Source organism: Oncorhynchus mykiss, chromosome 19 (assembly GCF_013265735.2).
Source record: "Oncorhynchus mykiss isolate Arlee chromosome 19, USDA_OmykA_1.1, whole genome shotgun sequence".
Classification (NCBI taxonomy): domain Eukaryota; kingdom Metazoa; phylum Chordata; class Actinopteri; order Salmoniformes; family Salmonidae; genus Oncorhynchus; species Oncorhynchus mykiss.
In genome coordinates this window covers 32,591,472-32,618,332 of record NC_048583.1, presented here as the reverse complement: position 1 = coordinate 32,618,332, position 26,861 = coordinate 32,591,472, and the positions used below count along the sequence as shown (strand labels likewise).

The 26,861-nt window shown below is 42.8% G+C and overlaps 1 protein-coding gene across 2 annotated transcripts; it reads left to right on the top strand.

Moving 5' to 3' along the window:
• The first annotated feature begins 297 nt into the window (after window positions 1–297).
• sec23a (Sec23 homolog A, coat complex II component) lies at window positions 298–26,861 on the top strand. Of its 2 annotated transcripts, none has more exons than XM_021573954.2 (18): window positions 298–608; window positions 1,884–2,119; window positions 2,415–2,559; window positions 2,842–3,158; window positions 3,276–3,420; window positions 4,531–4,689; window positions 4,979–5,094; window positions 5,397–5,520; window positions 10,716–10,796; window positions 13,486–13,575; window positions 17,873–17,979; window positions 18,735–18,888; window positions 19,036–19,113; window positions 20,790–20,951; window positions 24,395–24,481; window positions 25,059–25,214; window positions 25,311–25,376; window positions 25,904–26,861. In XM_021573954.2, exons 2-18 carry the CDS (start codon window positions 1,899–1,901, stop codon window positions 25,991–25,993), a joined length of 2,298 nt encoding a protein of 765 aa, XP_021429629.1. In that variant the 5' UTR covers window positions 298–608; window positions 1,884–1,898; the 3' UTR covers window positions 25,994–26,861. The 2 variants fall into 2 exon arrangements, with proteins under 2 accessions (XP_021429629.1, XP_036810554.1); XM_036954659.1 differs by lacking the exon at window positions 298–608 and adding an exon at window positions 1,245–1,266.

Below are 26,861 nucleotides of genomic sequence, written 5' to 3'. Positions count from 1 at the left end.
ACTGATATTAGCTCAAGGGTTTTGCAGAGTTGTTGCAGCTACATATTATCCCTAACCTCTTTTCAGTCCAAGTCGAGCACTTAACATATTGAATTTATTCAAAAAGAAACATTGAACCTCTTATCGGTCCAACAAGCAGGACAACTGTTTCATATAGAAAATTCTCTGGAAAGAAGCCAGACACGTCCAAAAAAAATCACTGTTGGGGAAACATGAACATGTCATCTGATAATTCATCTACTATTTGGGGTAAGGGCCTATGATTGGGCACGCTTCTTGACGGGTCTTGGCTAGAAGGGATACAGTTTGTCAAATTGGCGTGAACAATTATTTGTTTAGCTTTTTAGCTACCCCTAACCCTTTTCCTAACATTGATCTAATTCTCATAACCTGCTACGTTACTTATCCATACCTGCTGCGTAAGTTCTAACCTGCCACAAAAAGTAAATTCTGACAAACTGTATCCCTTCTAGCCAAAACCCTCTTGACGTGGCATTGCTTCCCGCAGCCATGTTTTGTTAGCTACGTTGTCACATCCTACGTTGTATGCGGGGCGCTGTTCACTCACTGTCACCAGTAGCAGTGTGGAACTCGTCTGAGGATATCAGGTAGCTAAATATTCTGCTATTTGCTTTAACTGTTGACTTAGCAATATCTTTACTGTATGTGTTTTCACAATTTATTCGTATTTTGAATATAATTTTTCTTAGCTGACAAAGTGTAGTTTGGCTGTTAGTTGAAGCAGGGTGAAAACACGTTTGACACATTGCATTTGCGGGTGCCGGTGGTTTAGTTAGCGGCGTAACTAGTTAACGTACTGCTTGCTAACATGCCATGGTGAAAACACTTTTGACTTTGGCACATGTTTTTGTTGTTATAACTAGGATATCCACCCTGAAACATTAAACATTTGGTTTTGGCGTTCCCGTGTTATGTAGTTAGCTATCCAGCCAGCTACCTACCATGCTAGCTAACTTTAACAGTACTTAGCTAGCTACAGTAATTTTGTTGTTGGTGGAGTGACTTGCTGTGTATATTCAATCAAAACAGTTTTGCTTGTAATCCAGCATCAATTTGTAAAGCCTGTTGATTGATTCACCATTGATTTCATTTGATTCAGGTCAGCTTGCTAGTTAGATAAAAGCCCAATACAGTCAGTGTTAGAATTTTGAAATACCTTTTTGTTAGCCTAACTCTAAGGATTTGTGATCATTTACATCTCTGATAATCTCATTTGGTCAAATATTTTGTCTGGAGAAAGCAAATGTAAGTGATGGTTCAGTACCAACTAAACTGACGTTGTGTATACCTTTATATTTATTCAGATTCAGAGTGTGTTTTCAAAGTAAGTTATTTTAGACAGATTTGATCAGTGGGTGAAAACGTGGGTCACAGTCAGGATCATATTCTGGTCTTTTGTTATAGCCATGGTTTAGCCCCAGTTAGACGTAAGACATACTTTCCCACAGGTTCATATTTGGCTGCATTTTCTCTGCCCCCTTGATATGACACATTCAAATTGGTAGTAAATGTGCTGGAGTGTAACGTTATGCTCAAAGTCCTAAAGGATATCTCAGGACTCAGAACAGATAACTAGGCTAATAAAAACATCCAAGCCAGGCAATTATAATAATTTATTACATTTGTAAAGTGATTTTCATTCTACAGAAAAATCTCAAAGTACATAAATAAAAATAAATAACAAAAAGGAAGGGGGGGATTTATTTTTATTTTTAAATGGATCATATCATAAGACTCATTGTAGTGCCGTGGACTATTATATAATTCGTGCTATGTTGAAATATCCAATGCAATCATGACCGTAAAATGTATAGCCTATTGCAATAATGCGCTGACACACCTTTCCCTCCCTCTGTCTGCAGTTCTCGGAGGGTGCTATGGCGACCTTCCCGGAGTTTATTGCACAGAATGAGGAGCGTGATGGGGTGCGCTTCAGCTGGAATGTCTGGCCCTCTAGTCGTCTGGAGGCCACCCGCATGGTCGTCCCCGTTGCCTCTCTGTTCACCCCCCTGAAAGAGCGGCCAGATCTGCCCCCCATCCAGTATGAGCCTGTGCTGTGTAGCAGGGTGACCTGCCGCGCTGTCCTCAACCCCCTCTGGTAAGTGAGGCAACAATCCTCATTCACTTACTTATACATTGGGTTGCAAAATCTGGGTAACTTCCTGGAAAACCAGGGAATTGGGGGAAAGTTAAAGCAAATTATTTGCTGCTCTCTATTTTCCTCATTCCCTTATACTTGTGAATTTATAACTGTCATCGTGAGGTGATTTGTACTGAACATATCCTTGGTCAATCTTCAAAAGGTTCACATGTAACCCACTGATAAAATAATTGTAGCCTAAACTGTTTGGTCCTTTTCTCTTTGAACTCTATTAATTGGTCTCTCAACCTAGCCAAGTGGATTACAGAGCCAAACTGTGGGCTTGTAACTTCTGCTATCAGCGAAATCAGTTTCCTCCTACCTATGCTGGGATATCAGATGTCAACCAGCCAGCTGAGCTGCTGCCACAGTTCTCCACCATTGAATATGTGGTCCAGGTAGGATTTCCGTTTGATCACAGCTATCTAGATAACCAGCCATCACTCAAAATAAGGACATTTTATTAGATATATATTTTTACAAATACAGTATTTTGATTGAATCTAAATTAGATATAGGCCTTAATTTTGATATGTTTTAGTGAGGATAAAACAGCATACCAGATAATTGCATACCTACCTTCGTTATCTCTCCTACAGAGATTCATTAGTTCTCATTTAGAACATAAAATCAAGCATGCAATGCCATGGCTCTGAGTTTGCCTTCCCTGGCCCCCACAGAGAGGTCCCCTGATGCCGCTTGTCTTCCTGTATGTGGTGGACACCTGCATGGAGGACGAGGACCTGCAGGCTCTGAAAGAGTCCTTACAGATGTCCCTATCCCTGCTTCCTCCTACGGCCCTGGTGGGCCTCATCACCTTTGGACGCATGATCCAAGTCCACGAGCTGGGCTGCGAGGGCATCTCCAAGAGCTATGTCTTCAGGGGAACCAAAGACCTCAATGCCAAACAATTGCAGGAGATGCTGGGGTTGACCAAGCCCACTGCTGCACAGGCAGGACGGGGACCACAAGCTCCACAGGCCCCCCTCTCCAACAGGCAAACCACTCCACATAGCTACAGCATTGTTTTGACTTGGCAGTACATATACTAAAATAATTTGGTGACACAAAAAAGTCTTAATTTAGAACTTATTTCCATTTTGTTGTTGCTTAGATTCCTCCAGCCAGTCCAGAAGATTGACATGAACCTGACAGACCTGCTTGGAGAGCTGCAGAGAGATCCCTGGCCTGTCACTCAGGGAAAACGGCCCCTCCGCTCGTTAGGATCAGCCATGTCCATCGCTGTTGGCTTGCTGGAGGTAAGACCTGGACAGAAATATAACTTACCTCACTGCAGACCTGGGTTGAAATAGTATTTTAAATATTTCAAACACTTTGGCTTGATTGATTTTGCCTGGCACAATTGCACCAATGGTAGCCTCCCGAGTGGCGCAGTGGTCTAAGACAGTGCCGCTAGAGATTCTGGGTTCGAGTCCAGGCTCTGTCGCAGCCGGCTGCGACCGGGAGACCCATGGGGCAGCAGGTAGCCTAGTGGTTAGAGCGTTGGGCCAGTAACCGAAAGGTTGTTAAATCGAATCCCTGAGCTGACGACTTAAAAATCTGTCATTCTGCTCCTGTACAAGGCAGTTAACCCACTGTTCCTAGGCCGTCATTGTAAATAAGAATTTGTTCTTAACTGACTTGCCTAGTTAAATAAAGGTTAAATAAAATAGGAACTGTTGCAGCGTCGTTCGGGGAGGGTTTGACCTGCAGGTATGTCCTTGTCCCATCGCGCTCTAGCGACTCCTGTGGCGGGCACAGTGCTTGCTGACAGTCGCCAGGTGTTTGGTGTTTCCTCCGACACATTGGTGCGGCTGGCTTCTGGGTTAAGTGGGCATTGTTTCAAGAAGCAGTGCGGCTTGGTTGTGTTTCGGAGGACGCACGGCTCTCGACCTTCGCCTTGGGAGTTGCAGCGATGAGACAAGACTGTAGAATTGGATACCACGAAATTGTGAAGAAAAAAATAAATAATATATATATATATATATATAACTGCACCAATGGAAAAAGTTGCGAAAGTGCGAACTCTGTCCAACTGTCATCCCAGGCAGACTTATGCTAGCGCTTTCAAAGTGTTTTAAAGGTTTAGAAAACTATATAATTTGTGATTAAAATAGAATAGTCCATATTTCAATGACACCATTTTCAATATTACTGTTTTGTCAAATCAGCCCCCCCATACTACTTCAAATTCATGTTTCCCTGTGTTCCGCTGTATTAAGTGGGATTTGTAAGATTTAAAACTATTACGCTGTGGTAATGGGGTCATGATTACAGGCTTTAGTCATTGTTTGGTTTATTGTTTACTTAGCTTCATAGAAATGTTTTGTAATAGTGTCCCTTTTTTTCACCATCCATTCCCCTTCCAGTGCACCTTCCCTAACACTGGGGCACGCATCATGACCTTCATCGGTGGGCCAGCCACTCAGGGCCCAGGCATGGTGGTAGGAGATGAGCTGAAGGCCCCTATTCGCTCCTGGCATGACATTGAGAAGGACAATGCCAAGTTCATGAAGAAGGGGACCAAAGTAAGTTTGTCTCAACCTTTTGGCTTTGCCTGTTATTTAGATGGGTTTACCATGATCTGAACTTTTTTCAGGTCTGTTGCCACTGTCTGTAAATTATGATTAAATGCTCAAGTAGTCTTACAGCACATTAAAGTGAGACAACCAGTTAATGGCTAGATGTGTATTTGTTTTTTTTTGCATAAATTACAAACAGGCACTTGTTAATTCTCTATATTATATTGGATCCTCTTTTTGTCCTGCTCCTGTAAAAAGTTTGGATATGTATAAAAAGCCTTTCCTTCATTTTCAGCATTATGAGGCGTTGGCGAGCCGTGCTTCCACCAATGGCCATATCATAGACATCTATGCATGCGCTCTGGACCAGACTGGACTGCTGGAAATGAAGTGTTGTTCCAATCACACTGGGTGAGGACTCTTTTTGTGTTTGGTGAACTTCCGTCTGAAATGGCACCCTATTCCCTATATAGTGCACTACATTTGACCAGGGCTCTGGTCAAGAGTAGCCCACTATATAGGGAATAGAATGCCATTTGGTATGCAGAACACACACGTCAATCACTGTCTTCTCCCATAGTGAGGGGAGAGTTTGACCTCAGATCTTCTCCAGTGCTCTCCTCTGATGCTTTGAGGAGGAAGGAATCAACCAAAAGCTTCTGAGATTCACACTATGTATCGTTGAACTCGTTCGCGTATATATGTTTTTGCAGAGGCTACATGGTGATGGCGGACTCTTTCACAACCTCACTATTCAAACAAACCTTCCAGAGGGTTTTTACCAAAGATGTGTCTGGAGCCTTCAAGATGGCCTTCGCAGGCACTCTGGAGATAAAGGTAGAGCCAGTCAGTGCAATGGTTCTATCTGAAATGGTACCCTGCTTATAGAGTGTACTAGTTAGTAGTGCACTATACAAATCCTTCAAAGTTTTCATACCCCTTGACTTGTTACAAATTTTGTTACAGCCTGAATTCAAAATATATTTTTAAAAATATAAATAGTTCTCACCCAGCTACACACAATATACTGTAATGACAAACTGAAAACATGTTTAAATGTTTTTGCAAATGTATTGAAAATAAATACATAAGTATTCACAACCCTGAGTCAATACTTTGTAGACATGACTATTACAGCTTTGAGTTGTCTTGGGCATGTCTATCAGCATTTGCAAAAATACAAAATGTCTAAACATGCTTTCGCTTTGTCATTATAGGGTATTGTGTGTAGATGGGAGAGAGAAAATATATATTTCATAGATTTTGAATTCAGGCTGTGATTAGCTATGCCTGGTTTTCTCCAGACATAGCGCTTTGCATTCAGGCCAAAGAGTATTTTCTGTAGAAGACTGCAGAATATTTTGCCTTATGCTTTTGTCTTTCACGTTTTTCTCAGGAATGGCTTCGGGCTGGCCATTCCCATAAAGCCCAGATTACAGCACCTCACCAGAGATTGTTCTCCCATCTCAGCCAAGGAACTCTGTAGTTCTGTCAGTGGTCGTTGGGTTCTTGGTCATCTCCTTGACCACTGTCCGGTTGCTCAGTTTGGTCGGACGGCCAGCTCTAGGCAGTCTGGGTAGTTTAATATTTGTTCCATTTCCCAATGATGGAGATCACTGTGCTCTTGGAAGCTTTCAACACTCTAGAAAGTGTTTTATACTCTTCCACAGATATGTCTCATGACAATTCTATTTCTGAGATCTATGGACAGGTCCTTGGACTTCGTGGTATAGTTTCTGTGGTATAGTTTCAACTGTGGGATCTTATATAGACAGGTGTTTCTTTCTAAATCCTGTCCAAACAATTGAATTGGCCACAGGTGGACTCCAATCAAGTTATATTGACATCTCAAGGATGATCAAAGGAAATTGGATGCACCTGAGCTCAGTTTGGAGCTTCTCAAAGCAAAGGGCTGTGAATACTTATGTCAATGAGATATTTCTGTATTTCATTCTCAATACATTTGCAAACATTTCTAAAAACCTGTTTTCACTTTGTCATTATGGGATATTGTGTGTAGATTGGTGAGAAACATATTTAATCCATTTTGAATTCATGTTGTAACAAAACAATGTGGAATAAGTCAAGGGGTATGAATACAAGGATTTCGCTACACCGCAATAATATCTGCTAAAAACGTGGATGTGGCCGATTTTGATACTTTCTGAAGGCACTGTATAGAGAGTAGGGTGCCATTTCAGAAGCCGCCACTGTGTTCCATTAACATACCGCTACAATATATTTATTTTGCGTAGTGTGTAAGTCTGGATATTGGAACAGAGCCACATTGATAGGTGATTTGATCCATTAAATATTATGGAAAATGTCATATTTCTTAACCTTTTCACCGAATAGAATTGTACGCAAAATGCAAATAAAGTTGAAGTCGGAAGTTTACATACACCTTAGCCAAATACATTTAATCTCAGTTTTTCATAATTCCTGACATTTAATCCTAGTAAAAATTATCTGTTTTAGGTCAATTAGGATCACCACTTTATTTTAAGAATGTGAAATGTCAGAATAATAGTAGAGTGATTTGAGCTTTCATTTTTTTCATCACATTCTCAGTGGGTCAGCAGTTTACATACACTCAAATAGTACTTGGTAGCATTGCCTTTAAATTGTTTAAGTTGAGTCAAATGTTTTTGTTAGCCTTCCACAAGCTTCCCACAATAAGTTGGGTGAATTTTGGCCCTTTCCTCCTGACAGAGCTGGTGTAACTGTGTCTCCATGCTCGCATATGCTTTTTCAGTTCAAATCAAATGTATTTATATAGCCCTTCTTACATCAGCTGATTTCTCAAAGTGCTGTACAGAAACCCAGCCTAAAACCCCAAACAGCAAGCAATGCAGGTGTAGAAGCACGGTGGCTAGGAAAAACTCCCTAGGAAGAAACCTAGAGAGGAACCAGGCTATGAGGGGCGGCCAGTCCTCTTCTGGCTGTGCCGGGTGGAGATTATAACAGAACATGGCCAAGATGTTCATATGTTCATAAATGACCAGCATGGTCAAATAATAATAATCCCAGTAGTTGTCGGGGGTGCAACAAGTCAGCACCTCAGGAGTAAATGTCAGTTGGCTTTTCATAGCCGATCATTAAGAGTATCTCTACCGCTCCTGCTGTCTCTAGAGAGTTGAAAACAGCAGGTCTGGGACAGGTAGCACGTCCGGTGAGCAGGTCAGGATTCCATAGCCGCAGGCAGAACAGTTGAAACTGGAGTAGCAGCACTGCCAGGTGGACTGGGGACAGCAAGGAGTCATCATGCCAGGTAGTCCTGAGGCATGGTCCTAGGGCTCAGGTCCTCTGAGAGAGAGAGAGAATTAGAGAGAGCATACTTAAATTCACACAGGACACCGGATAAGACAGGAGAAGTACTCCAGATATAACAAACTGACCCTAGCCCCCCGACACATAAACTACTGCAGCATAAATACTGGAGGCTGAGACAGGAGGGGTCAGGAGACACTGTGGCCCCATCCGATGATACCCTCGGACAGGGCTAAACAGGCAGGATATAACCCCACCCACTTTGCCAAAGCACAGCTCCCACACCACTAGAGGGATATCTTCAACCCCCAACTTACCATCCTGAGACCAGGCCGAGTATAGCCCACAAAGATCTCCGCCACGGCACAACCCAAGGGGGGGTGCCAACCCAGATAGGAAGATCACGTCAGTGACTCAACCCACTCAAGTGACGCACCCCTCCTAGGGAAGGCATGGAAGAGCACCAGTAAGCCAGTGACTCAGCCCCTGTAATAGGGTTAGAGACAGAGAATCCCAGTGGAGAGGGGAACCGGCCAGGCAGAGACAGCAAGGGCGGTTCGTTGCTCCAGAGCCTTTCCGTTCACCTTCACACTCCTGGGCCAGACTACACTCAATCATAGGACCTACTGAAGAGATGAGTCTTCAATAAAGATTTAAAGGTTGAGACCGAGTCTGCGTCTCTCACATGGGTAGGCAGACAGTTCCATAAAAATGGAGCTCTATAGGAGAAAGCTCTGCCTCCAGCTGTTTGCTTAGAAATAATAGGGACAATTAGGAGGCCTGCATCTTGTGACCGTAGCGTACGTGTAGGTATGTACGGCAAGACCAAATCGGAAAGATAGGTAGGAGCAAGTCCATGTGATGCTTTGTTGGTTAGCAGTAAAACCTTGAAATCAGCCCTTGCCTTAACAGGAAGCCATTGTTGGGAGGCAAGCACTGGAGTAATATGATCAATTCTTTTGGGTTCTATTCAGGATTCTAGCAGCCGTATTTAGCACTAACTGAAGTTTATTTTAGTGCTTTATCTGGGTAGCTGGAAAGTATAGCATTGCAGTAGTCTAACCTAGAAGTAACACAAGCATGGATTAATTATTTTGCATAATTTTTGGACCGACAGTTTCAGATTTTGTCAATGTTACATAGATGAAAAAAAGCTCTCCTTGCAACAGTCTTGACATGTTCGTCAAAAGAGAGATCAGGGTCCAGAGTAACGCTGAGGTCCTTCACAGTTTTATTTGAGGCGACTGTACAACCATCAAGATTAATTGTCAGATTCAACAGAAGATCTCTTTGTTTCTAGGGACCTAGTTCTGCCCACAAATTTTCTATGGTATTGAGGTCAGGGCTTTGTGATGGCCATTCCAATACCTTGACGTTGTTGTCCTTAAGCCATTTTGCCACAACTTTTAGAAGTATGCTTGGGGTCATTGTCCATTTGGAAGACCCATTTGCGACCAAGCTTTAACTTCCTGACTGATATCATGAGATGTTGCTTCAATATATCTACATAATTTTCCTGCCTCATGATGCCATCTATTTTGTGAAATGCACCAGACCCAACCTGCAGGAAAGCACCCCCACAACATGATGCTGCCACCCCCGTGCTTCACGGTTGGGATGGTGTTCTTCGGCTTGCAAGCCTCCCCCTTTTTCCTCCAAGCATAATGATGCTCATTATGGCCAAACAGTTCTATTTTTGACCAGAGGACATTTCTCCAAAAAGTACAATCTTTGTCCCCATGTGCAGTTGCAAACCGTAGTCTGGCTTTTTTATGGCGGTTTTGGAGCAGTGACTTCTTCCTTGCTGAGTGGCCTTTCAGGTTATGTCGGTATAGGACTCGTTTTTACTGTGGATATAGATACTTTTGTACCCGTTTCCTCCAGCATCTTCACAAGGTCCTTTGCTGCTGTTCTGGGATTGATTTGCACTTCTCGCACCAAATTACATTAATCTCTAGGAGACCGAACGCATCTCCTTCCTGAGCTGTATGACGGCTGCGTGGTCCCATGGTGTTTATACTTGCATACTATTGTTTGTACAGATGAACGTGGTACCTTCAGGCGTTTGGAAATTGCTCTCAAGGATGAACCAGACTTGTTTTTCTGAGGTATTGGCTGATTGCGTTTGATTTTCCCATGATGTCAAGCAAAGAGGCACTGAGTTTGAAGGTAGGCCTTGAAATACATCCACAGGTACAGCAGGGCGGGGCAGCAGGTGGTTAGAGCATTGGACTAGTAACCGGAAGGTTGCAAGATCGAATCATCGAGCCGACAAGGTAAAAATCTGTCGTTCTGTCCCTGAACAAGGCAGTTAACCCACGGTTCATAGGCCTTCATTGAAAATAAGAATTTGTTCTTAACTGACTTGCCTAGTTAAATAAAGGTCAAATAAATAAAATAAAAGGTACACCTCCAATTGACTCAAATGATGGCAATTAGCCTAGCAGAAGCTTCTAAAGCCATGACATAATTTTCTGGAATTTTCCAAACTGTTTAAATGCACAGTCAACTTAGTGTATGTAAACTTCTGACCCACTGGAATTGTGATACAGTGAAATAATCTGTCTGTAAACATTTGTTGGAAAAATTACTTGCATCATGCACAAAGTAGATGTCCTATCCCACTTGCCAAAACTATAGTTTGTTAACAAGAAATTTGTGGAGGGGTTGGAAAAACTAGCTTTACTGACTCCAACCTAAGTGTATGTAAACTTCCGACTTCAACTGCATGTTGTAATATCATCGGTCCTTCTTAATTTCAGACATCTCGAGAGATCAAGATTTCAGGAGCCATCGGGCCATGTGTGTCATTAAATGCCAAAGGACCGTGTGTATCTGAAAATGTGAGTCCACTTCAAATACATAGACCAGTGCCCTAATACTCTACAGGGCAATTCCACGGTAACGGTACTCAAAATCTATGCCAAACAAAAATCATTGGTTTTCAAATGTAAAACAGATCTTTGTAGAAGGACTACTTTTGTCAATTTATACTGAAAAGGGTCCAAAAACATTTACTGGAAGAACTGTACAGATGCAAAGTTGAACACAATTCCTGTAAAATCTCCCTTAGTTTGTGACCACGTTTCCCCAAAACTCTGTTAAACATCTGCTCTGAATTAAGATGTCTGCAGAAAGAAGGGGGTGTCAGCTGACACTTTGACTTTGAAATCCATCTATTTTGGTTGTTGTGTAATGTAAAGTGTTGGTCCCATGTTTCATGAGCTGAAATTAAAGATACCAGAAATTTTCCATACGCACAAAAAGCTCATTTATCTCAAATGTTGTGCACAAATTTGTTTACATCCCTATTAGCGAGCATTTGTCCTTTGCCAAGATAATCCATCCACCTGACAAGTGTGGCATATCAACAAGCTGATTAAGCAGCATGATTATGACACAGGTACAACTTGTGCTGGGGACAATAAAAGGCCACTCTAAAATGTACAGTTGTCACACAGCACAATTTCACTGATGTCTCAAGTTTTGAGGAAGCGCGCAATTGACATGCTGACTGCAGGAATGTCCACCAGAACTGTTGCCAGAGATTTGAATGTTTAATTTCTCTACCATAAGTCGCCTCCAATGTTGTTTTAGAGAATTTGGCAGTACGTTCAACCGACCTCAACCTCAGACCAAGTGTATGGCGTAGTGTGGGCCAGCGGTTTGCTGATGTATGGGCGTGCATAAGCTACAGACAACAAGCACAATTGTATTTTATCAATGACAAGTTGAATGCACAGATACTATGACGAGATCCTGAGGCCTATTGTCGTGCTATTCATCCGCCGCCATCACCTCAGGTTTCAGCATGATAATGTCGCAAGGATCTCTACATAATTCTTGGAAGCTGAAAATGTCCCAGTTCTTCCATGGGCTGCACACTCACCAGACATGTCATCCATTGAGCATGTTTGGGATGCTCTGGATTGGCATGTACAACAGCGTGTTCTAGTTCCCGCCAATATCTAGCAACTAATGCACAACCGTTGAAGAGGAGTGGGACAACATTCCACAGGACACAATCAACAGCCTGATCAACTCTATGCGAAGGAGATGTCGTGCTGCATGAGGCAAATGGTGGTCACACCAGATACTGACTGTTTTTTTTAGTTAAGGTTTCTGTGATCAACAGATGCGTGTCTGTATTCCCAGTCATGTGAAATCCATAGATTAGGGCCTAATGAATTTATTTCAATTGACTAATTTCCTTTTATATACTGTAACTCAGTAAAATCTTAGAAATTGTTGCATGTAGTATTTTATATTTTTGTTCATTATACATTACGTGAAGTGGATTTACACCCCTGGTAATGGAATTTCATCATGGGTCCCTGATCTGTACTACACAGAAATGCCTAATTATGGATTAGAATGTCATTCTCTTCATGGTAATGTGTCCTAAATAGTCCAAGGGCCACCCACCAAAAATCTGTTGTTCCGTGACCCAGGAAACCAAACTGAAACGTTTCAACATCATTATGTTTAGATAATGTTATGAATATGAACACTGGTTCAAAACTTGTAAAAGTTGCATATTCAGTTATTTCTCCTAGAAGTTCAGATTTTTAGCATCGAAATCATAGCATGTCTTTGGGTAATTTCCCAAGCAACGTTCTGACGTTACTATGTTTCACCTTGGTTACATTTGTATAACACTGGCGCAGAAAACACAGAACTATTTGCGTGTTCAGTGTTCGTCCTTGCATAAGCAACATATGTTGCCAGTCCTTTACTGATCCAGATGTACCCTTAAATGTTTTAACCATGTATAGTGTTTTTATAAGATAATATTATAAGATGTTTTGGTAGCTGTATTTAGCCTAAAAGGGCCGTCATTGATTTTGTCTGCAAGCCAAACTAAAGACAGCACAAAGTCTACTAGCTAACACAGCTCTCGAAACATTCAAGGCACAAATAGCCACATAAAGCGCTGTTCGGCCATCTGAGAAAAATGCATTTAGTGTCTTTCAACAGCTTCTTATCTCGTAATATTTCAAGGCACAAGGAAATGTTTCTTAAACTTACAGAAAGCAGGAAAAATTATCCTAAATATAAATGTTGATATTCGTTGTCGGTGGTCTTTACTCCAACATTTAATGTGTTTTGACGTATTTATAATATCCTTTTAAGACTTTTTATGATAACGTTTTCTAAGATCCCTTTTCCATCTATTGACAAGAAATCAAAGCCTTTGCTTATTAAAAAAAAATGTTAAGATGGAAATGGTGAAAACATATATTCCTTAATTTCTCAAATATACTCTTATCTTACATTTGACATGCTGCTATGAACTTCCCATGTTGGTGCTCATGGGTCCTTTTCAATGGAAATGACCTACATCCATGAGCAGATATGCAGAACAGTACAGTAATCATGTTTTGAATGATACTTTTATCTAGTTGAACCTTTTTTGTAAATGAAGTTGTCCAGAATGCTGTGTCCTGAATTTCTACTGAATGAGATCCCTTTCTGATCCATTCTAGAACAATGTCATTCTGATTATGAAAACGTCTGTCTGTTTCCTAACAGGAAATTGGAACAGGGGGCACCTCTCAATGGAAGATCTGTGGTCTTGATCATAACACCACTCTGGCAGTGTACTTTGAGGTGGTCAATCAGGTATGCGTTCATATTACACTCTGAATTGTGATCACTAAGCTACTTGTCAAATGCCATGTTTTGCTTTCTGTTGTGATCAGGAGTGAGAAGGAAGGATCCTGAGTAGTCGTTTTATATCACACAAATCTGAGATTAGGCGGCCCACGGAGCCATGTTTGCCAAGAGCATCTGCTAAATGACTAAAATGCAAATGTTACACTTGTGCCAAAGAGTTAGATAATTGAATTGCACCACCAGAGGGCATACTAGCTATTCTAGTACTATGATATTATACTGCTGTACTGGCCAGTTGCATCACTATGCCACCAGATGGTGTGATCGTATATGAAACCACTGGCCTCTTTATAAAGCATACCAACAGTAGCTTGCACAAGATGGTTCTGAAATGTCATTGAGATGATCACATTCACTCTAACTCAGTATTTTCAGTTATGCTAATCTGGTAGATTTAATCTGGTATCTAGATGTAAATGATTTTAGACTGTGTTGCCCATGGTATATTCATTAACGAAGAACACAATTGTCATTTTATGAATCCGTATTATTTGTTTTGATGAATATTTATTGACTAAACGGATTGACTTCATCTCTGACAGTGTTTGTCTATAAATAGTTTAGCACAGTCGGCAGTGTAATTCAAATATTGTAGTTTAAACATTGTAGTTCAAACAGACAATGTAAATTGTAAGCAAACTTTTTTTCATCCAAAACTGAACAGATAGGATAGCTATGTCAGTCTTGGTGTATGGCCACTAAAGACCACAATGACCTCACATTTGTCAAACAGGAGACTTGCCTCTTGTCGCCACAGTGTTCCTTGGTATAGTCCTCCCTTGTTGATTAGTCCCAACCTTTCATTTAATTAATTGATTTGTATTTATTTAGCCAGGATAGTAACAATTGCCACTGTCTTCCAGAGATTCCTGGGATCCATAAAATCAAGTATGTAGTTAGTCTAGTAATTTTAACAGATGGTTCCACAGGGACAGACCAGGTCCAGTGTAATGCCCTTACTTTCCCCAGTGTCTTTACTATGCTCCATGGTCACCTCCGACATGGATCTAGTCTCTGGTGAACCTGGCTTGCAGTCATCTGACCAGAGTGATGGCTTGGCGATGTGGTGGTGATTATGGCTCACTATCTCCAGTTGGATGGCGGTGCTCTGTGGGTGGGCGTTCATCAGCCGGTGCTGAAGCAGCTGTCGTATTTTATTCAAACTTTTCCGCAGAGCCACTCTGTACCGCCTGAGAGGGATAGAGAGAAACGGAGAGAGCAAGATGTAGAGGGGGGGAAGAGAAAGAAATAGAGGGAGACGGAGATTGAATCAGAGAGAGAGAAAATAAGCCACCATTAACCATATAACATCTGTAGTGCAGCCAGAAACGGCTCTGCTCCCACACTGAGAAGCTCATTTCATCATCTCACGCTCTCAGCTATTTCACCTCTCAGCAGCCCTCATTTAGAAATGTATTGGAGCTAGCTTCTCAATTCGCTCTGACTTTGGTTTCAAGTGGCTATTGAGGGGCCTTCATATTATTACGTTATATCATCTGCACAAGATTGAGCCTTACTCTTGAGATATGGGAGGAAATTGGACTAGTCGTCATATTTTTTGAATAAGGGAGAATGACAGTATATTATTGAATGACTGTTTGGGCTATTGGCTATTCCTTATATCTTGCTCATGGAGTTGATCATTAATCAATTCCGTCTGATTTTGGTTTCATGTGGCCATTGATGGGCCACAGGGATAATGAGGTGTAACAGCTTCATAAGATTGAGCCTTGTTCTTCTTGGCATTGAAGTGACTCTTTTATATTTCTGTGACTGTTTGTTTGGGGCTATTGCGCTATTACTTACTTCTGCGTCATGGAGTTGATCCAAGGGTTGAGTGAGGAGGTGAAGAGGACGAGCCAGGTGGCTACGGCTGAGGTTGCTGCTGGCGGTTCATGGCCACTAAACGTCTCATAGAAACAGGTGGCGATGTAAGGCAGCCAGCACACCAGCAGGAACACTGACAATGGAGAGAATTAAGACGGGAGATTATTCGAGTAATTACGTTTAAAAATATATATATTGGAAGAGCGAGTCAAGAGTAATCTTATTGAAATGCGTTATTAGATTAATTTCGGTAACATTACATGTTGATATGAAGAAGTCTATTTAGTGTGTGCGTGATATATATATATATATTTTTTGAAAATAACTAACCTTATTGTAGTGTGTTATGTTATTATAAACTGGGTTGTTTGAGCCCTGAATGCTGATTGTATACCACGGGTATGACAACATAATCTTCTAATTAGGTTGGTAACCAGTTTATAATAGCAATAAGGCACCTCAGGGGGGTTGTGATATATGGCCAATATACCACGGTTAAGGGCTGTGTCCAGGCACTCCGCGTTGCGTCGGGACGAAAGAACAGCACTTAGCCGTGGTATATTGGCCATATACCACACCCGCTCGGGCCTTATTGTTTAATAATAGCACATTGACCATTTCAAAAAGACTGAATTTGACCAGTTACAAATGTAGCCTACAGAAAAATGTCAATAATAACAGCAACCTTGAAATGTTATCTGCTTGAAATGTTATCTGCTAAAAGGCTTATAATCTGTGTATCTGCTCAGAATGACCATATATCTCAAATGCCTTGCTTTGTCTGAATACAGCACCAAACCGAGAGTTTCACTGTACTATTCACAAGGTTAGAACTGGTATGTAACCACCAATGAGACTCACCCACAGTTGCCACCATCACTATGGAGCTCCTGAAGTAGTTTTTAGCAGGGACATAAAAACAGTGCTGGTCGTTGCAAACAAATGTCCCTCGGCGCACCTGTTTCCTCGCAATATACACAATGTACGCATACATGGAGCACATGATGAGTATGGGTGCTATGATCCCGACCACTATGAAGAGCAGACTGAAGCCCCTGTAGTCTGGCTGGAAGCTGGGGGCACACAGGAACCTGGTGCTGCTGTAGGTGTAGCGGCCAAAGCCCAGCAGTGGCAAGGCTGCGTTGATCAGGCCGTAGAGCCACACCAGGACCAGCACCACCCTGGTCCTCCTGGCCGTGCAGATGGTGCTGTAGCTCAGGGCGAAGCAGATCTCTGTGAACTTGTCGACGGTGGCCCAGGTCAGGGAGTGGATAGAGCCCAGCTGAAGGAGCAGGTAGAGGAAGGCGCTGCCCTGGCAGAGGTACCCGTCGCTGGTGTAGCCCTGAGGCCTGAGCAGGCTGTTGTGGGCTCCGAAGGGGATGGTTGAGAGACCCAGGGCGAGGTCACTCAGGCAGAAGCTCAAGGTCAGGGCCCAGGTTTCGGTATGGAGCTCCTTGTTGAGAAGAACCACCAGAAGTAGAACCACGTTACCACACACAGAGAACAGACTGGAGACCACCATCAGAGCTGCATATACCAGGGCCACCGGCTGCATCCTCCCGACCTCCTGGTGGAAGAGAAGTCCTCCCTGGGCTGCCTGGCTGCTCGTTCTCCTCCCGCCTGGTTCAGGCCATGAGCTCCCACTGACCCGACTGGCTGGCTGACTGACTGAGGCTGAAGTGTGAAGTCACGTTATCCTGTGTGTGTCCTGTGTGTGTCGTGGGCTGGTCCTCGGGGGGTGGTTGTTGTTGTGTCAATCTCCCGCTGTGCTCTGGGAGGGGAGGCTCCTCTCCAAGTCCTCTAGCTGTCCTTCGAAGGCAGGGAGGGTGAAACAGCCCGGCACCCCCCCCCCCCCCCCCCCCTCTCAAACAGCAGAACTATGAGAACCGAAATATTCAGCCCTAATGGTGTAAGTATGGAGGCAAACAGTCAAGGAGCTGGTGTGTGGATACGCAGCCTTGTGTGAGAGGGAGAGAGGATGTAGAGGAGTTGTGCTGCCTGTGTACACAAGCTTGAGATCCAATATCCTCTCCACTGTAATGGCTGCCGCACAGTTAATGAGCCATTTGACTCTGGAGTGTTGTTGGGTTAATTGGCAAGAAGTGTGCCTCTAATTCAATCTAAGTGCCCAATCATTCATTATTGCCTTTCTGCTTTAAGCCCCCTCATATAGCCTAATTATTTCAATTCTTCTGGAAGTTGTTATTCTTCTCTGGCTGTCCATAAGGCCGTAGCAGTTGTGTGTGTTTGTACACGGCAAATTATTTGAATAAAGCTCACCGGCAAGAATCACGTATGTTTGCTTATATAGATGGGTAATTTTACATTTATGATCATCACAGCATTTTTATAGAATGTGCACTTCTAATGGGATGCCTTTCTAATGATTCTTTCCTAACTGTTTTTGTTTCTGTAGCATAATGCACCTATTCCCCAGGGGGGCCGAGGGGCGGTCCAGTATGTCACACAGTACCAACACTCCAGTGGACAGAAACGCATTCGAGTCACCACCACCGCCAGAAAGTAAATATATATATATATATACACACACACTACAGATTTGTCTCACTTCAGATAAAAACTTACACAAACATATGAATTTGATTCATCATTAAGAGCACGTCTTCTTTTCAAAGTAACTGCTGGACTTTAAGGTTTATCTGCCACTTTTCATTCCACTATGGAGCTGCATCTGCAAGCTCACCTTGTTTCCATAGCAACACGGTAGGGGTAAAGTGGTTGTTGTGTTGTCTTCTCCCCTGGTCAGAGGAGGAGATGGTCTTGGTTGTTAGTGTCACTCGTGTATTTAGAAGACACTGACTCTTCTCGGTCATGTGACTACTGTAAAGACTCTCAATGGGTTATGATCAACGTTGCAGTTCATGTTTGTTAGCATGAGACGTGTTTTATTTATTTAACTACAATGCTTAACATGTGACAGGGCAGTTGCAAGAGGAAATGTGTGTAGATAGTCATTCCCAGGCTGTTTTAAAAGATCAGTTCAATTTATCTAGACTTAAATTACAGTATGGGATTTAATTTACCGGCTTTATTATGGCAAAGGGCTTTTCAATGCCAAGGTAGCCAGAACCGTAACATCTGACGTAATGTCATTTCTCCATAAAATCTATGGTAGAGATTGTGTTGGTATTACTTTTTCATTGTGGAGGAGAACCTTACAAACAAACAAAAACATAAGTGTGTCAAATGATCAACAATGCTTATGTAGGTTGTTTCTCTCTTGAGCTCTCTCCTCACTCTCCCCCCCCCCCCCCCAGCTGGGCAGATGCAGGGACCCAGATCCAGACTATTGCAGCATCATTTGACCAGGAGGCTTCAGCCATCCTGATGGCTAGACTGGCTGTGTACCGCGCTGAGACCGAGGAGGGCCCTGATGTGCTTCGCTGGCTGGACAGGCAGCTCATCCGGCTGGTAAGACCGAGACAGGGCAAAGTAGCAATTTCCAGGCTAGCAGGCACAGGGAAATTGTGGGATTAAGTGTGACATTTTGAAGTGTGGACTCAGTTGCAGGCAGGGTTTATAATGGGTTTGAATTGCCTTTTTTCCTCTCCGTTCTAGTGTCAGAAGTTTGGAGATTATCATAAGGATGATCCCAACTCTTTCCGCTTCTCAGAAACCTTTTCTCTCTATCCCCAGGTAAGTGATCATGGGCTGAGAGGCTGGTTGGCTCTTTAGTGGAACGACACTTGTAGCTAGTACAGTCGTGGCCAAAAGTTTTGAGAATGACACAAATATAAATTTTCACAGTCTGCTGCCTCAGTTTGTATGATGGCAATTTTCATATACTCCAGAATGTTATGAAGAGTGATCAGATGAATTGCAAAGTCCCTCTTTGCCACGCAAATGAACTGAATCCCCAAAAAGTATTTCCACTGCATTTCAGCCCTGCCACAAAGGACCAGCTGACATCATGTCAGTGATTCTCTCGTTAACACAGGTGTGAGTGTTGACGAGGACAAGGCTGGAGATCACTCTGTCATGCTGATTGAGTTCGAATAACAGACTGGATGCTTCAAAAGGAGGGTGGTGCTTGGAATCATTGTTCTTCCTCTGTCAGCCATGGTTACCTGCAAGGAAACACGTGCTGTCATCATTGCTTTGCACAAAAAGGGCTTCACAGGCAAGGATATAGCTGCCTGTAAGATTTAACCTAAATCTACCATTTATCAGATCATCAAGAACTTCAAGGAGAGCAGTTCAATTGTTGTGAAGAATGCTTCAGGGCGCCCAAGAAAGTCCAGCAAGTGCCAGGACCATCTCCTAAAGTTGATTCAGCTGCGGGATCGGGGCACCACCAGTACAGAGCTTCCTCAGGAATGGCTGCAGGCATCTGCACGCACAGTGAGGCGAAGACTTTTGGAAGATGGCCTGGTGTCAAGAAGGGCAGCAAAGAAGCCACTTCTCTCCAATAAAAGCATCAGGGACATACTGCTATTCTATAAAAGGTACAGGGATTGGACTGCTGAGGACTGGGGTAAAGTCATTTTCTCTGATGAATCCCCTTTCCGATTGTTTAGGGCATCCGGAAAAAAGCTTGTCCGGAGAAGACAAGGTGAGCGCTACCATCAGTCCTGTGTCATGCCAACAGTAAAGCTTCCTGAGACCATTCATGTGTGGGGTTGCTTCTCAGCCAAGGGAGTGGGCTCACTCACAATTTTGCCTAAGAACACAGCCATGAATAAAGAATGGTACCAGCACATCCTCCGAGAGCAGCTTCTTCCACCCATCCAGGAACAGTTTGGTGACGAACAATGCCTTTTCCAGCATGATGGAGCACCTCGCCATAAGGCAAAAGTGATAACTAAGGAAACCCCCCAGACCTTAATCCTATTGAGAACTTGTGGACAATCCTCAAGAGGCGGGTGGACAAACGAAAACTCGCAAATTCTGACAAATCCCAAGCATTGATTATGCAAGAATGGGCTGCCATCAGTCAGGATGTGGCCCAGAAGTTAATTGACAGCATGCCAGGGCGGATTGCAGAGGTCTTGAAAAAGAAGGGTCAACACTGCAAATATTGACTCTTTGCATCAACTTCATGTAATTGTCATTAAAAGCCTTTGATACGTATGAAATGCTTGTAATTATTATTCAGTATTCCATAGTAACATCTGACAAAAATATCTAAAGACACTGAAGCAGCAAACTTTGTGAAAATTAATATTTGTGTCATTCTCAACTTTAGGCCAGGACTGCACACAGATGTATGATACATATCTTTGAGCTAACATCTTTATTTTAAAGTAATGTTTCAGGCTTAATATAAAGAGTATTTTAAAAAAGCACATTATAGCTTTTCCTTTGTCCCTCAGTTTATGTTCCACCTAAGAAGATCTCCTTTCCTGCAAGTGTTCAACAACAGCCCAGATGAGAGCTCATACTACAGACACCAGTTCATGCGTCAGGACCTGACCCAGTCTCTCATCATGATACAACCCATTCTCTACGCCTACTCCTTCAACGGGCCCCCAGAGGTACGGACGGGGGGGGATGCACGCACGGACGGACGGGGGGACGGATGGACGGGGGGGGCATGGACGGACGGACAGGAGGGACGCACGGACAGGCGGACGGACGGGGGACGCACGCACGGACGGACGGGGGACACGGACAGACATACACGAGACACGGGGACGGGGGAAGACACGGGGACGGGGGAAGACACGTGGACGGGGGAAGACACGGGGACGGGGGAAGACACGGGGACGGGGGGAGACACGGGGACGGGGGGAGACACGGGGAGAGACACGGGGACGGGGGGAGACACGGGGACGGGGGGAGACACGGGGACGGGGAGAGACAGGGGAAGACAGGGGGAAGAGACGGGGACAGGGGAGACACACAGGGACACACACACACAGTTGGACACACATATTTTTATTTCTATTGAATATAATTGCTTTCCTTCCTCTTTATAAACAAAAATCATGGATGCTTTGGCTTACTGTACGAGCTAGTCTTATGTATTAAATGTCATAAGAAGACTAGCTCGTACATTAAGATTGCGATCTCTGACTTTCTCATCTCCCTCCCACTCACATTCTGCAGGCTTAGCTGTGTTGCCTAGGTCAACAGAGAGAGAGGGCACTAATACCGTGGTCCTTTTCTTACAGATAAGCTTGAGGTTATGTTGTTAATGATGTGAGTGTAGTGTGTGAGTACAGTAGTGTGTTCCGGACCAGCGCTCCTTTCAGTGCAATTATCAACAGTGTGGATTTTAACACCTTACAGAGTGACAGCGTAGTACACACGTCTCTGAAAAGGGTAAGTTATTTAACAGTAGTTAATCCTTAAGAGTCTAAGCCGGGGGAGAGATCATTTAGCTATTATCAAGGATCATTTAGCTATTTGATTTAGAATGTTAGGACCCCTTAAGGTATATAAAAAATATATATATACACTACCAATCAAACGTTTTAGAACACCTACTCATCCAAGCGTCTTTCTTTAGTTTTACTATTTTCTACATTGTAGAATGATAGTGAAGACATCAAAACTATGAAATAACACCTATGGAATCATCGCTGCAGAATGCTGTGGTAGCCATGCTGGTTAAGTGTGCCTTGAATTATTAATAAATCACAGACGGTGTCACCAGCAAAACACCATCACACCTCCTCCTCCATGCTTCACAGTGGGAACCACACATGCAGAGATCATCCGTTCACCTACTCTGTGTCTCACAAAGACACGGCAGTTGGAACCAAAAATCTCACATTTGGACTCATCAGACCAAAAGGACAGATTTCCACCGGTCTAATGTCCATTGCTTGTGTTTCTTGGCCCAAGCAAGTCTTTTCTTCTTATTGGTGACCTTGAATTTGTCGTTCTGCCCCTGAGCAAGGCAGTTAACCCACTGGGTTGGGTTAAATGCAGAAGACCCTTTTCAGTTGTACAACTGACTAGGGATCCCCCTTTGCGTTCCTTTTTCCTAGTAGTTTTTTTTGCAGCAATTTGACCATGAAGGCCTGATTTACACAGTCTCCTCTGAACAGTTGATGTTGAGATGTGTCTGTTACTTGAACTCTGAAACATTTATTTGAGCTGCAATTTCTGAGGGTGGTAACTCTAATGAACTTATCCTCTGCAGCAGAGGTAACACTGGGTCGTCCTTTCCTGTGGCGGTCCTCATCAGTGCCAGTTTCATCATCGCGCTTGATGTTTTTTTTCCTGCTTTGACTGGCCTTCGTGTCTTAAAGTAATGATTGACTGTCATTTCTCTTTGCTTATTTGAGCTGTTTTTGCATTAAAATATGGACTTGGTCTTTTACCAAATAGGCCTATATTCTGTATACAACCCGTACCTTCTCACAACACAACTGATTGGCTCAAATGCATTAAGAAGGAAAGAAATTCCACAAATTAACTTAACAAGGTACACCTGAATGAAAAAGGAAACTGCACACTGCTCTTGATAGTATCACTGATCTTTAATAAGCTTACATATCAGGGCTCTGACGAAGGCCGTGAGGCCAATACGTAAGCTTATTAAAGATCAGTGATACTATCAAGAGCAGTGTGCAGTTTCCTTTTTCATTCATCTTGTTCAACTGTTGCCATGCACCTGCAAGAAGTTTGCTCAGATGTGCCTTTTGAATTTTGAACAAGGTACACCTGGTAATTGAAATACATACCAGGTGACTAACTCATGCAGCTGGTTGAGAGAATGCCAATAGTGTGCAAAGCTGTCATCAAGGTAAAGGGTGGCTACTTTGAAGAATATCAAATGTAAAGTATATTTAGATTTGTTTGAAACTTTTTGGGTTACATGATTCCATGTGTGTTATTTAATAGTTTTGATGTCTTCACTATTATTCTACAATGTAGAACATTGTAAAAAATAAAGGCAAAACCCTTGAATGAGTAGGTGTGTCCAAACTTTTGACTGGTACTGCTTTTTGAGGTTTCAGTGCAAAACAGAGAACACCTTCGTGAGAGTCTCATCTTTCCATAGAGGGGTCATAATCGTTCTGACGGTACATGAGAATACCGATTTTTGGGATCTATCATGGTCAGACAAACCCGGCCTGTGCAACAAAAAAAAGATATCTCTAGCTTAAACTGACAGATTTTTTAAATTATGCTAATTAGATTTTGCCATGGGAGCAGACATCTACTCTAGGGGGTTAAGTCTCAAATGGCAACCTAATATCTCTAGTACAGTACTTTTGACCAGGGCCAATGGTCCTCTAGTCAAAGATGGTGCACTACGTTGGAAATAAGGTCCCATTTGGGACTTAGCCTTGTCATCTGGCTCTGTATCAGATGTAATGCGTGTAACCAGGAGACACAGCGCTTCAGCTGTTTATTTTTTTAGATTAACAGAGACATAAGTGCCTCTCAAATGGCACCTAGTCCCTATACAGTGCACTACTTTTGACCAGGGCTTACCATATAGGGAATAGGGTGCCATTTGGGATGCAATTCTAATGTTTTCAGTCTTGACTCTGTCCGCTCCTGCCTGTTAAACATTGAAAGAGTCATATTCTTGCAAGCAGATGGCGTCAAGTATAAACAGAGCCACTGTTTCTTTCTGCACTGTTTCTGTGTCCTTTAAAATGGCCACCACACTATAAAAGATAGGTAGCAGTATATCTTCTGTCTCTCAAGATCATCCATCTTTGTAGTTTGGGGTTGGTGTGTTGTGACCTTGAGAGCTTGTTTTGGAAGGAAACATGCCAATATTGTGACGTTCCTATCAGTGTCTGGGACTAAACCCCCACCCCTCTAAACCTCAACAAACTTGGTTTAATCTTGAAACAGCATTATTGATTGGAGCTGAATTAGAAGGATAACATATAGTTTGGAGGGCAGTGGTTTAAAACAGTATCTCCTTTCTTGCCTTTTAGCCTGTGTTCAGCATCCTTCTTATTGTATAATTTCAAGGTGGTGTAAAAGTTTTTTTCTTTTCTCCTAGCCTGTGTTGCTGGACAGCAGCAGTATCCTTCCTGATCGCATCCTTCTCATGGACACCTTCTTCCAGATCCTCATCTACCATGGAGAGGTACAGTCATCAGTCATCCAATCAAAATCAACATGCTCATTCACAGACTACTTCAAAACTGTCCTCATCAGTGACAGGACACGACCCTCCATGTCCTCCTCATGGTCTCACCACTCACACAGCTACGATCTATACACGCGGAGAGAGGTGGCTCTCTATCAAGTGATTCTATCGTAACACTAGACTGATTTCCTTTCTGGTTGCAGCCAGATACTTTTGTACTTATTTGACATTTGTGAATAGATGGGTGAGCAGCGGGTGAGCGATCAATACAGACAGATCTTCAATGTATTGTCAGAGTGGGGTTCAATGGCCAAGAGTCCAGTGAGACGCACTGTTATGAAGAGGGCGCCTTTGTTTCCTATTGAAATCAAATCCTATGTCAGGTATTGCTATTGAAGTCGAGCAAAACCAATCTGCTCCTTTAGACTTGTCTCTAATTTTCTCAGCGCTGTAAAGGTCTAAATGTAACTCTTCATGTCTTCAGGACCACACTGACTGTTCCCGTTCCCCCTCTCGTTCTTTCTCTCCATCTCTTCTCTCTCTCTCTGTACCTCTCTCTCTGTCTATCCATCAGACTGTGTCTCAGTGGCGTAAGGCAGGCTACCAGGAGTTGCCAGAGTACGAGAACTTCCGCCACCTGCTGCAGGCTCCTGTGGACGACGCCCAGGAGATCCTCCACAGCCGCTTTCCTATGCCCCGCTACATAGACACAGAGCACGGCGGATCACAGGTGTGTGTGTGAACACACACACACACAAACATTTCTTAGAATGTCAACCGTGAAGTCTATTGAACCTCCTGTATTGATGTTCTTGTTGTGTTCTAGGCTCGTTTCCTGCTATCTAAAGTAAACCCATCACAAACCCACAACAATATGTATGCATGGGGCCAGGTAAGACTTCATGTTCTACTGTCATTTGCCCAGGAACTAGAAGATACTGTAAATAAAAAGTACACATTTCTAAGGATGGTGTTATTTGTATGGTTTTATGTTAAGGCAGAGCATGTTGCCTATTTTGAATGGTGTGTATTGTATGTGTGTAATTATGTGTGTGTTAGCACTAATGAGAGGAAAGAGTCCTTGCACTTGGTTTTCAAGGCTTACAGCTGCTACTACTGCTTATTAGAGGAGACACACAGAAAGTAGTGGACATGTGGAACCTTCTGGATTGTTACATGGACACAGTCACACGCACTCTTGAGACACACACTTCTTCTCTTGTTCTTGACTCATCATTTTTCTACAACTCCTACTTGTTGTCAGTTTAAAGTCTGAACAAATGAGTGTAGTCCTCCCACTTTTTTTGTGTGTGTGTGGAGAAAGGTGTCACTAGTTTCCAAGATTATATAAGTGAAATTCCAAACCAATGTTTGCTGTGGAATTGCCCATAACTGAATCCCACTCCTCTCTGTGTGTAGGAGTCAGGTGCTCCGATCCTGACGGATGACGTCAGTCTCCAGGTGTTCATGGACCACCTGAAGAAGCTGGCTGTGTCCAGCGCAGCCTGAGACTCAGACCAATGCCATGGTAACCACTGAGTATCATCAACCCAAATACTATATGAACCCAGTGTTGCTCAACAGTAGTCAACTGATGCTATACATGGGAGTGAACAACCAAAAGAGAATACCTCTTTCTCCTTTTTATATTGAAAACCAAGAGCTTTGTACAGGAAAGTGACTATGTACAGAGAATGATCTGCAGTATAGCCTTTTTATGACACTAGTTGGTCAATTATTGTAAAAACTCAAAACAAAAGAAAACATCAGTTGTTGCCTACTAGCTAAATGTTTGGTCCCAGATCAGTATGTAAGATGAGTCTGGTATTCATGTACTTTTCCCCCAGAACACAGAACACCCAGATTCCAATCAGTTATTTTATTGTGATGCCCAATGGAGTTACTTTATATTACATTTTCTGTCTGTTTCTATTTAAAAATATATATATATGTATCTTGTATCAGAGAAATATATAATATCATCCAGTCAGTCAGAGACGTCAGCGGTAGGCTACAGAAAGAGTGGGTGTCGTGTCGTCGGATGGTACAGATTGGAGAATCCAATACAATGGTATCTAATTAGAGCTAAGTGTTTTTTGTTCTTCACCCTGCGTACGCCACAGAATAATGGGTTATTTCAGACCTTTTAGTGTGTGCTGTCTAATTCATGTTAGTCATTCATATCAAACACTCATTGTGGCTAAAAACCAATCCTAAGAAACATGATAGTATACTATACAGACTGTGGTACTAACATGCTCCACCCTACAGAGTATAGCAGGGTATGAAAGCTGCCTTCCCTTTTCTCTGCATCTGATATAATTTCTGAAAGTGTTGTTTCTGACATTTCTAATAAAATACCTTGTTAAAACACAAA

Bases quoted from the DNA above. Each gene is read 5' to 3' on its own strand.
- sec23a (XM_021573954.2), top strand. From the start codon at position 1,899: ATGGCGACCTTCCCGGAGTTTATTGCACAGAATGAGGAGCGTGATGGG. The intron at 5,095-5,396 runs GTGAGGACTCTT...ATGTTTTTGCAG, and splicing joins TGTTGTTCCAATCACACTGG to AGGCTACATGGTGATGGCGG. The intron at 25,377-25,903 runs GTAAGACTTCAT...CTCTGTGTGTAG, and splicing joins ATATGTATGCATGGGGCCAG to GAGTCAGGTGCTCCGATCCT.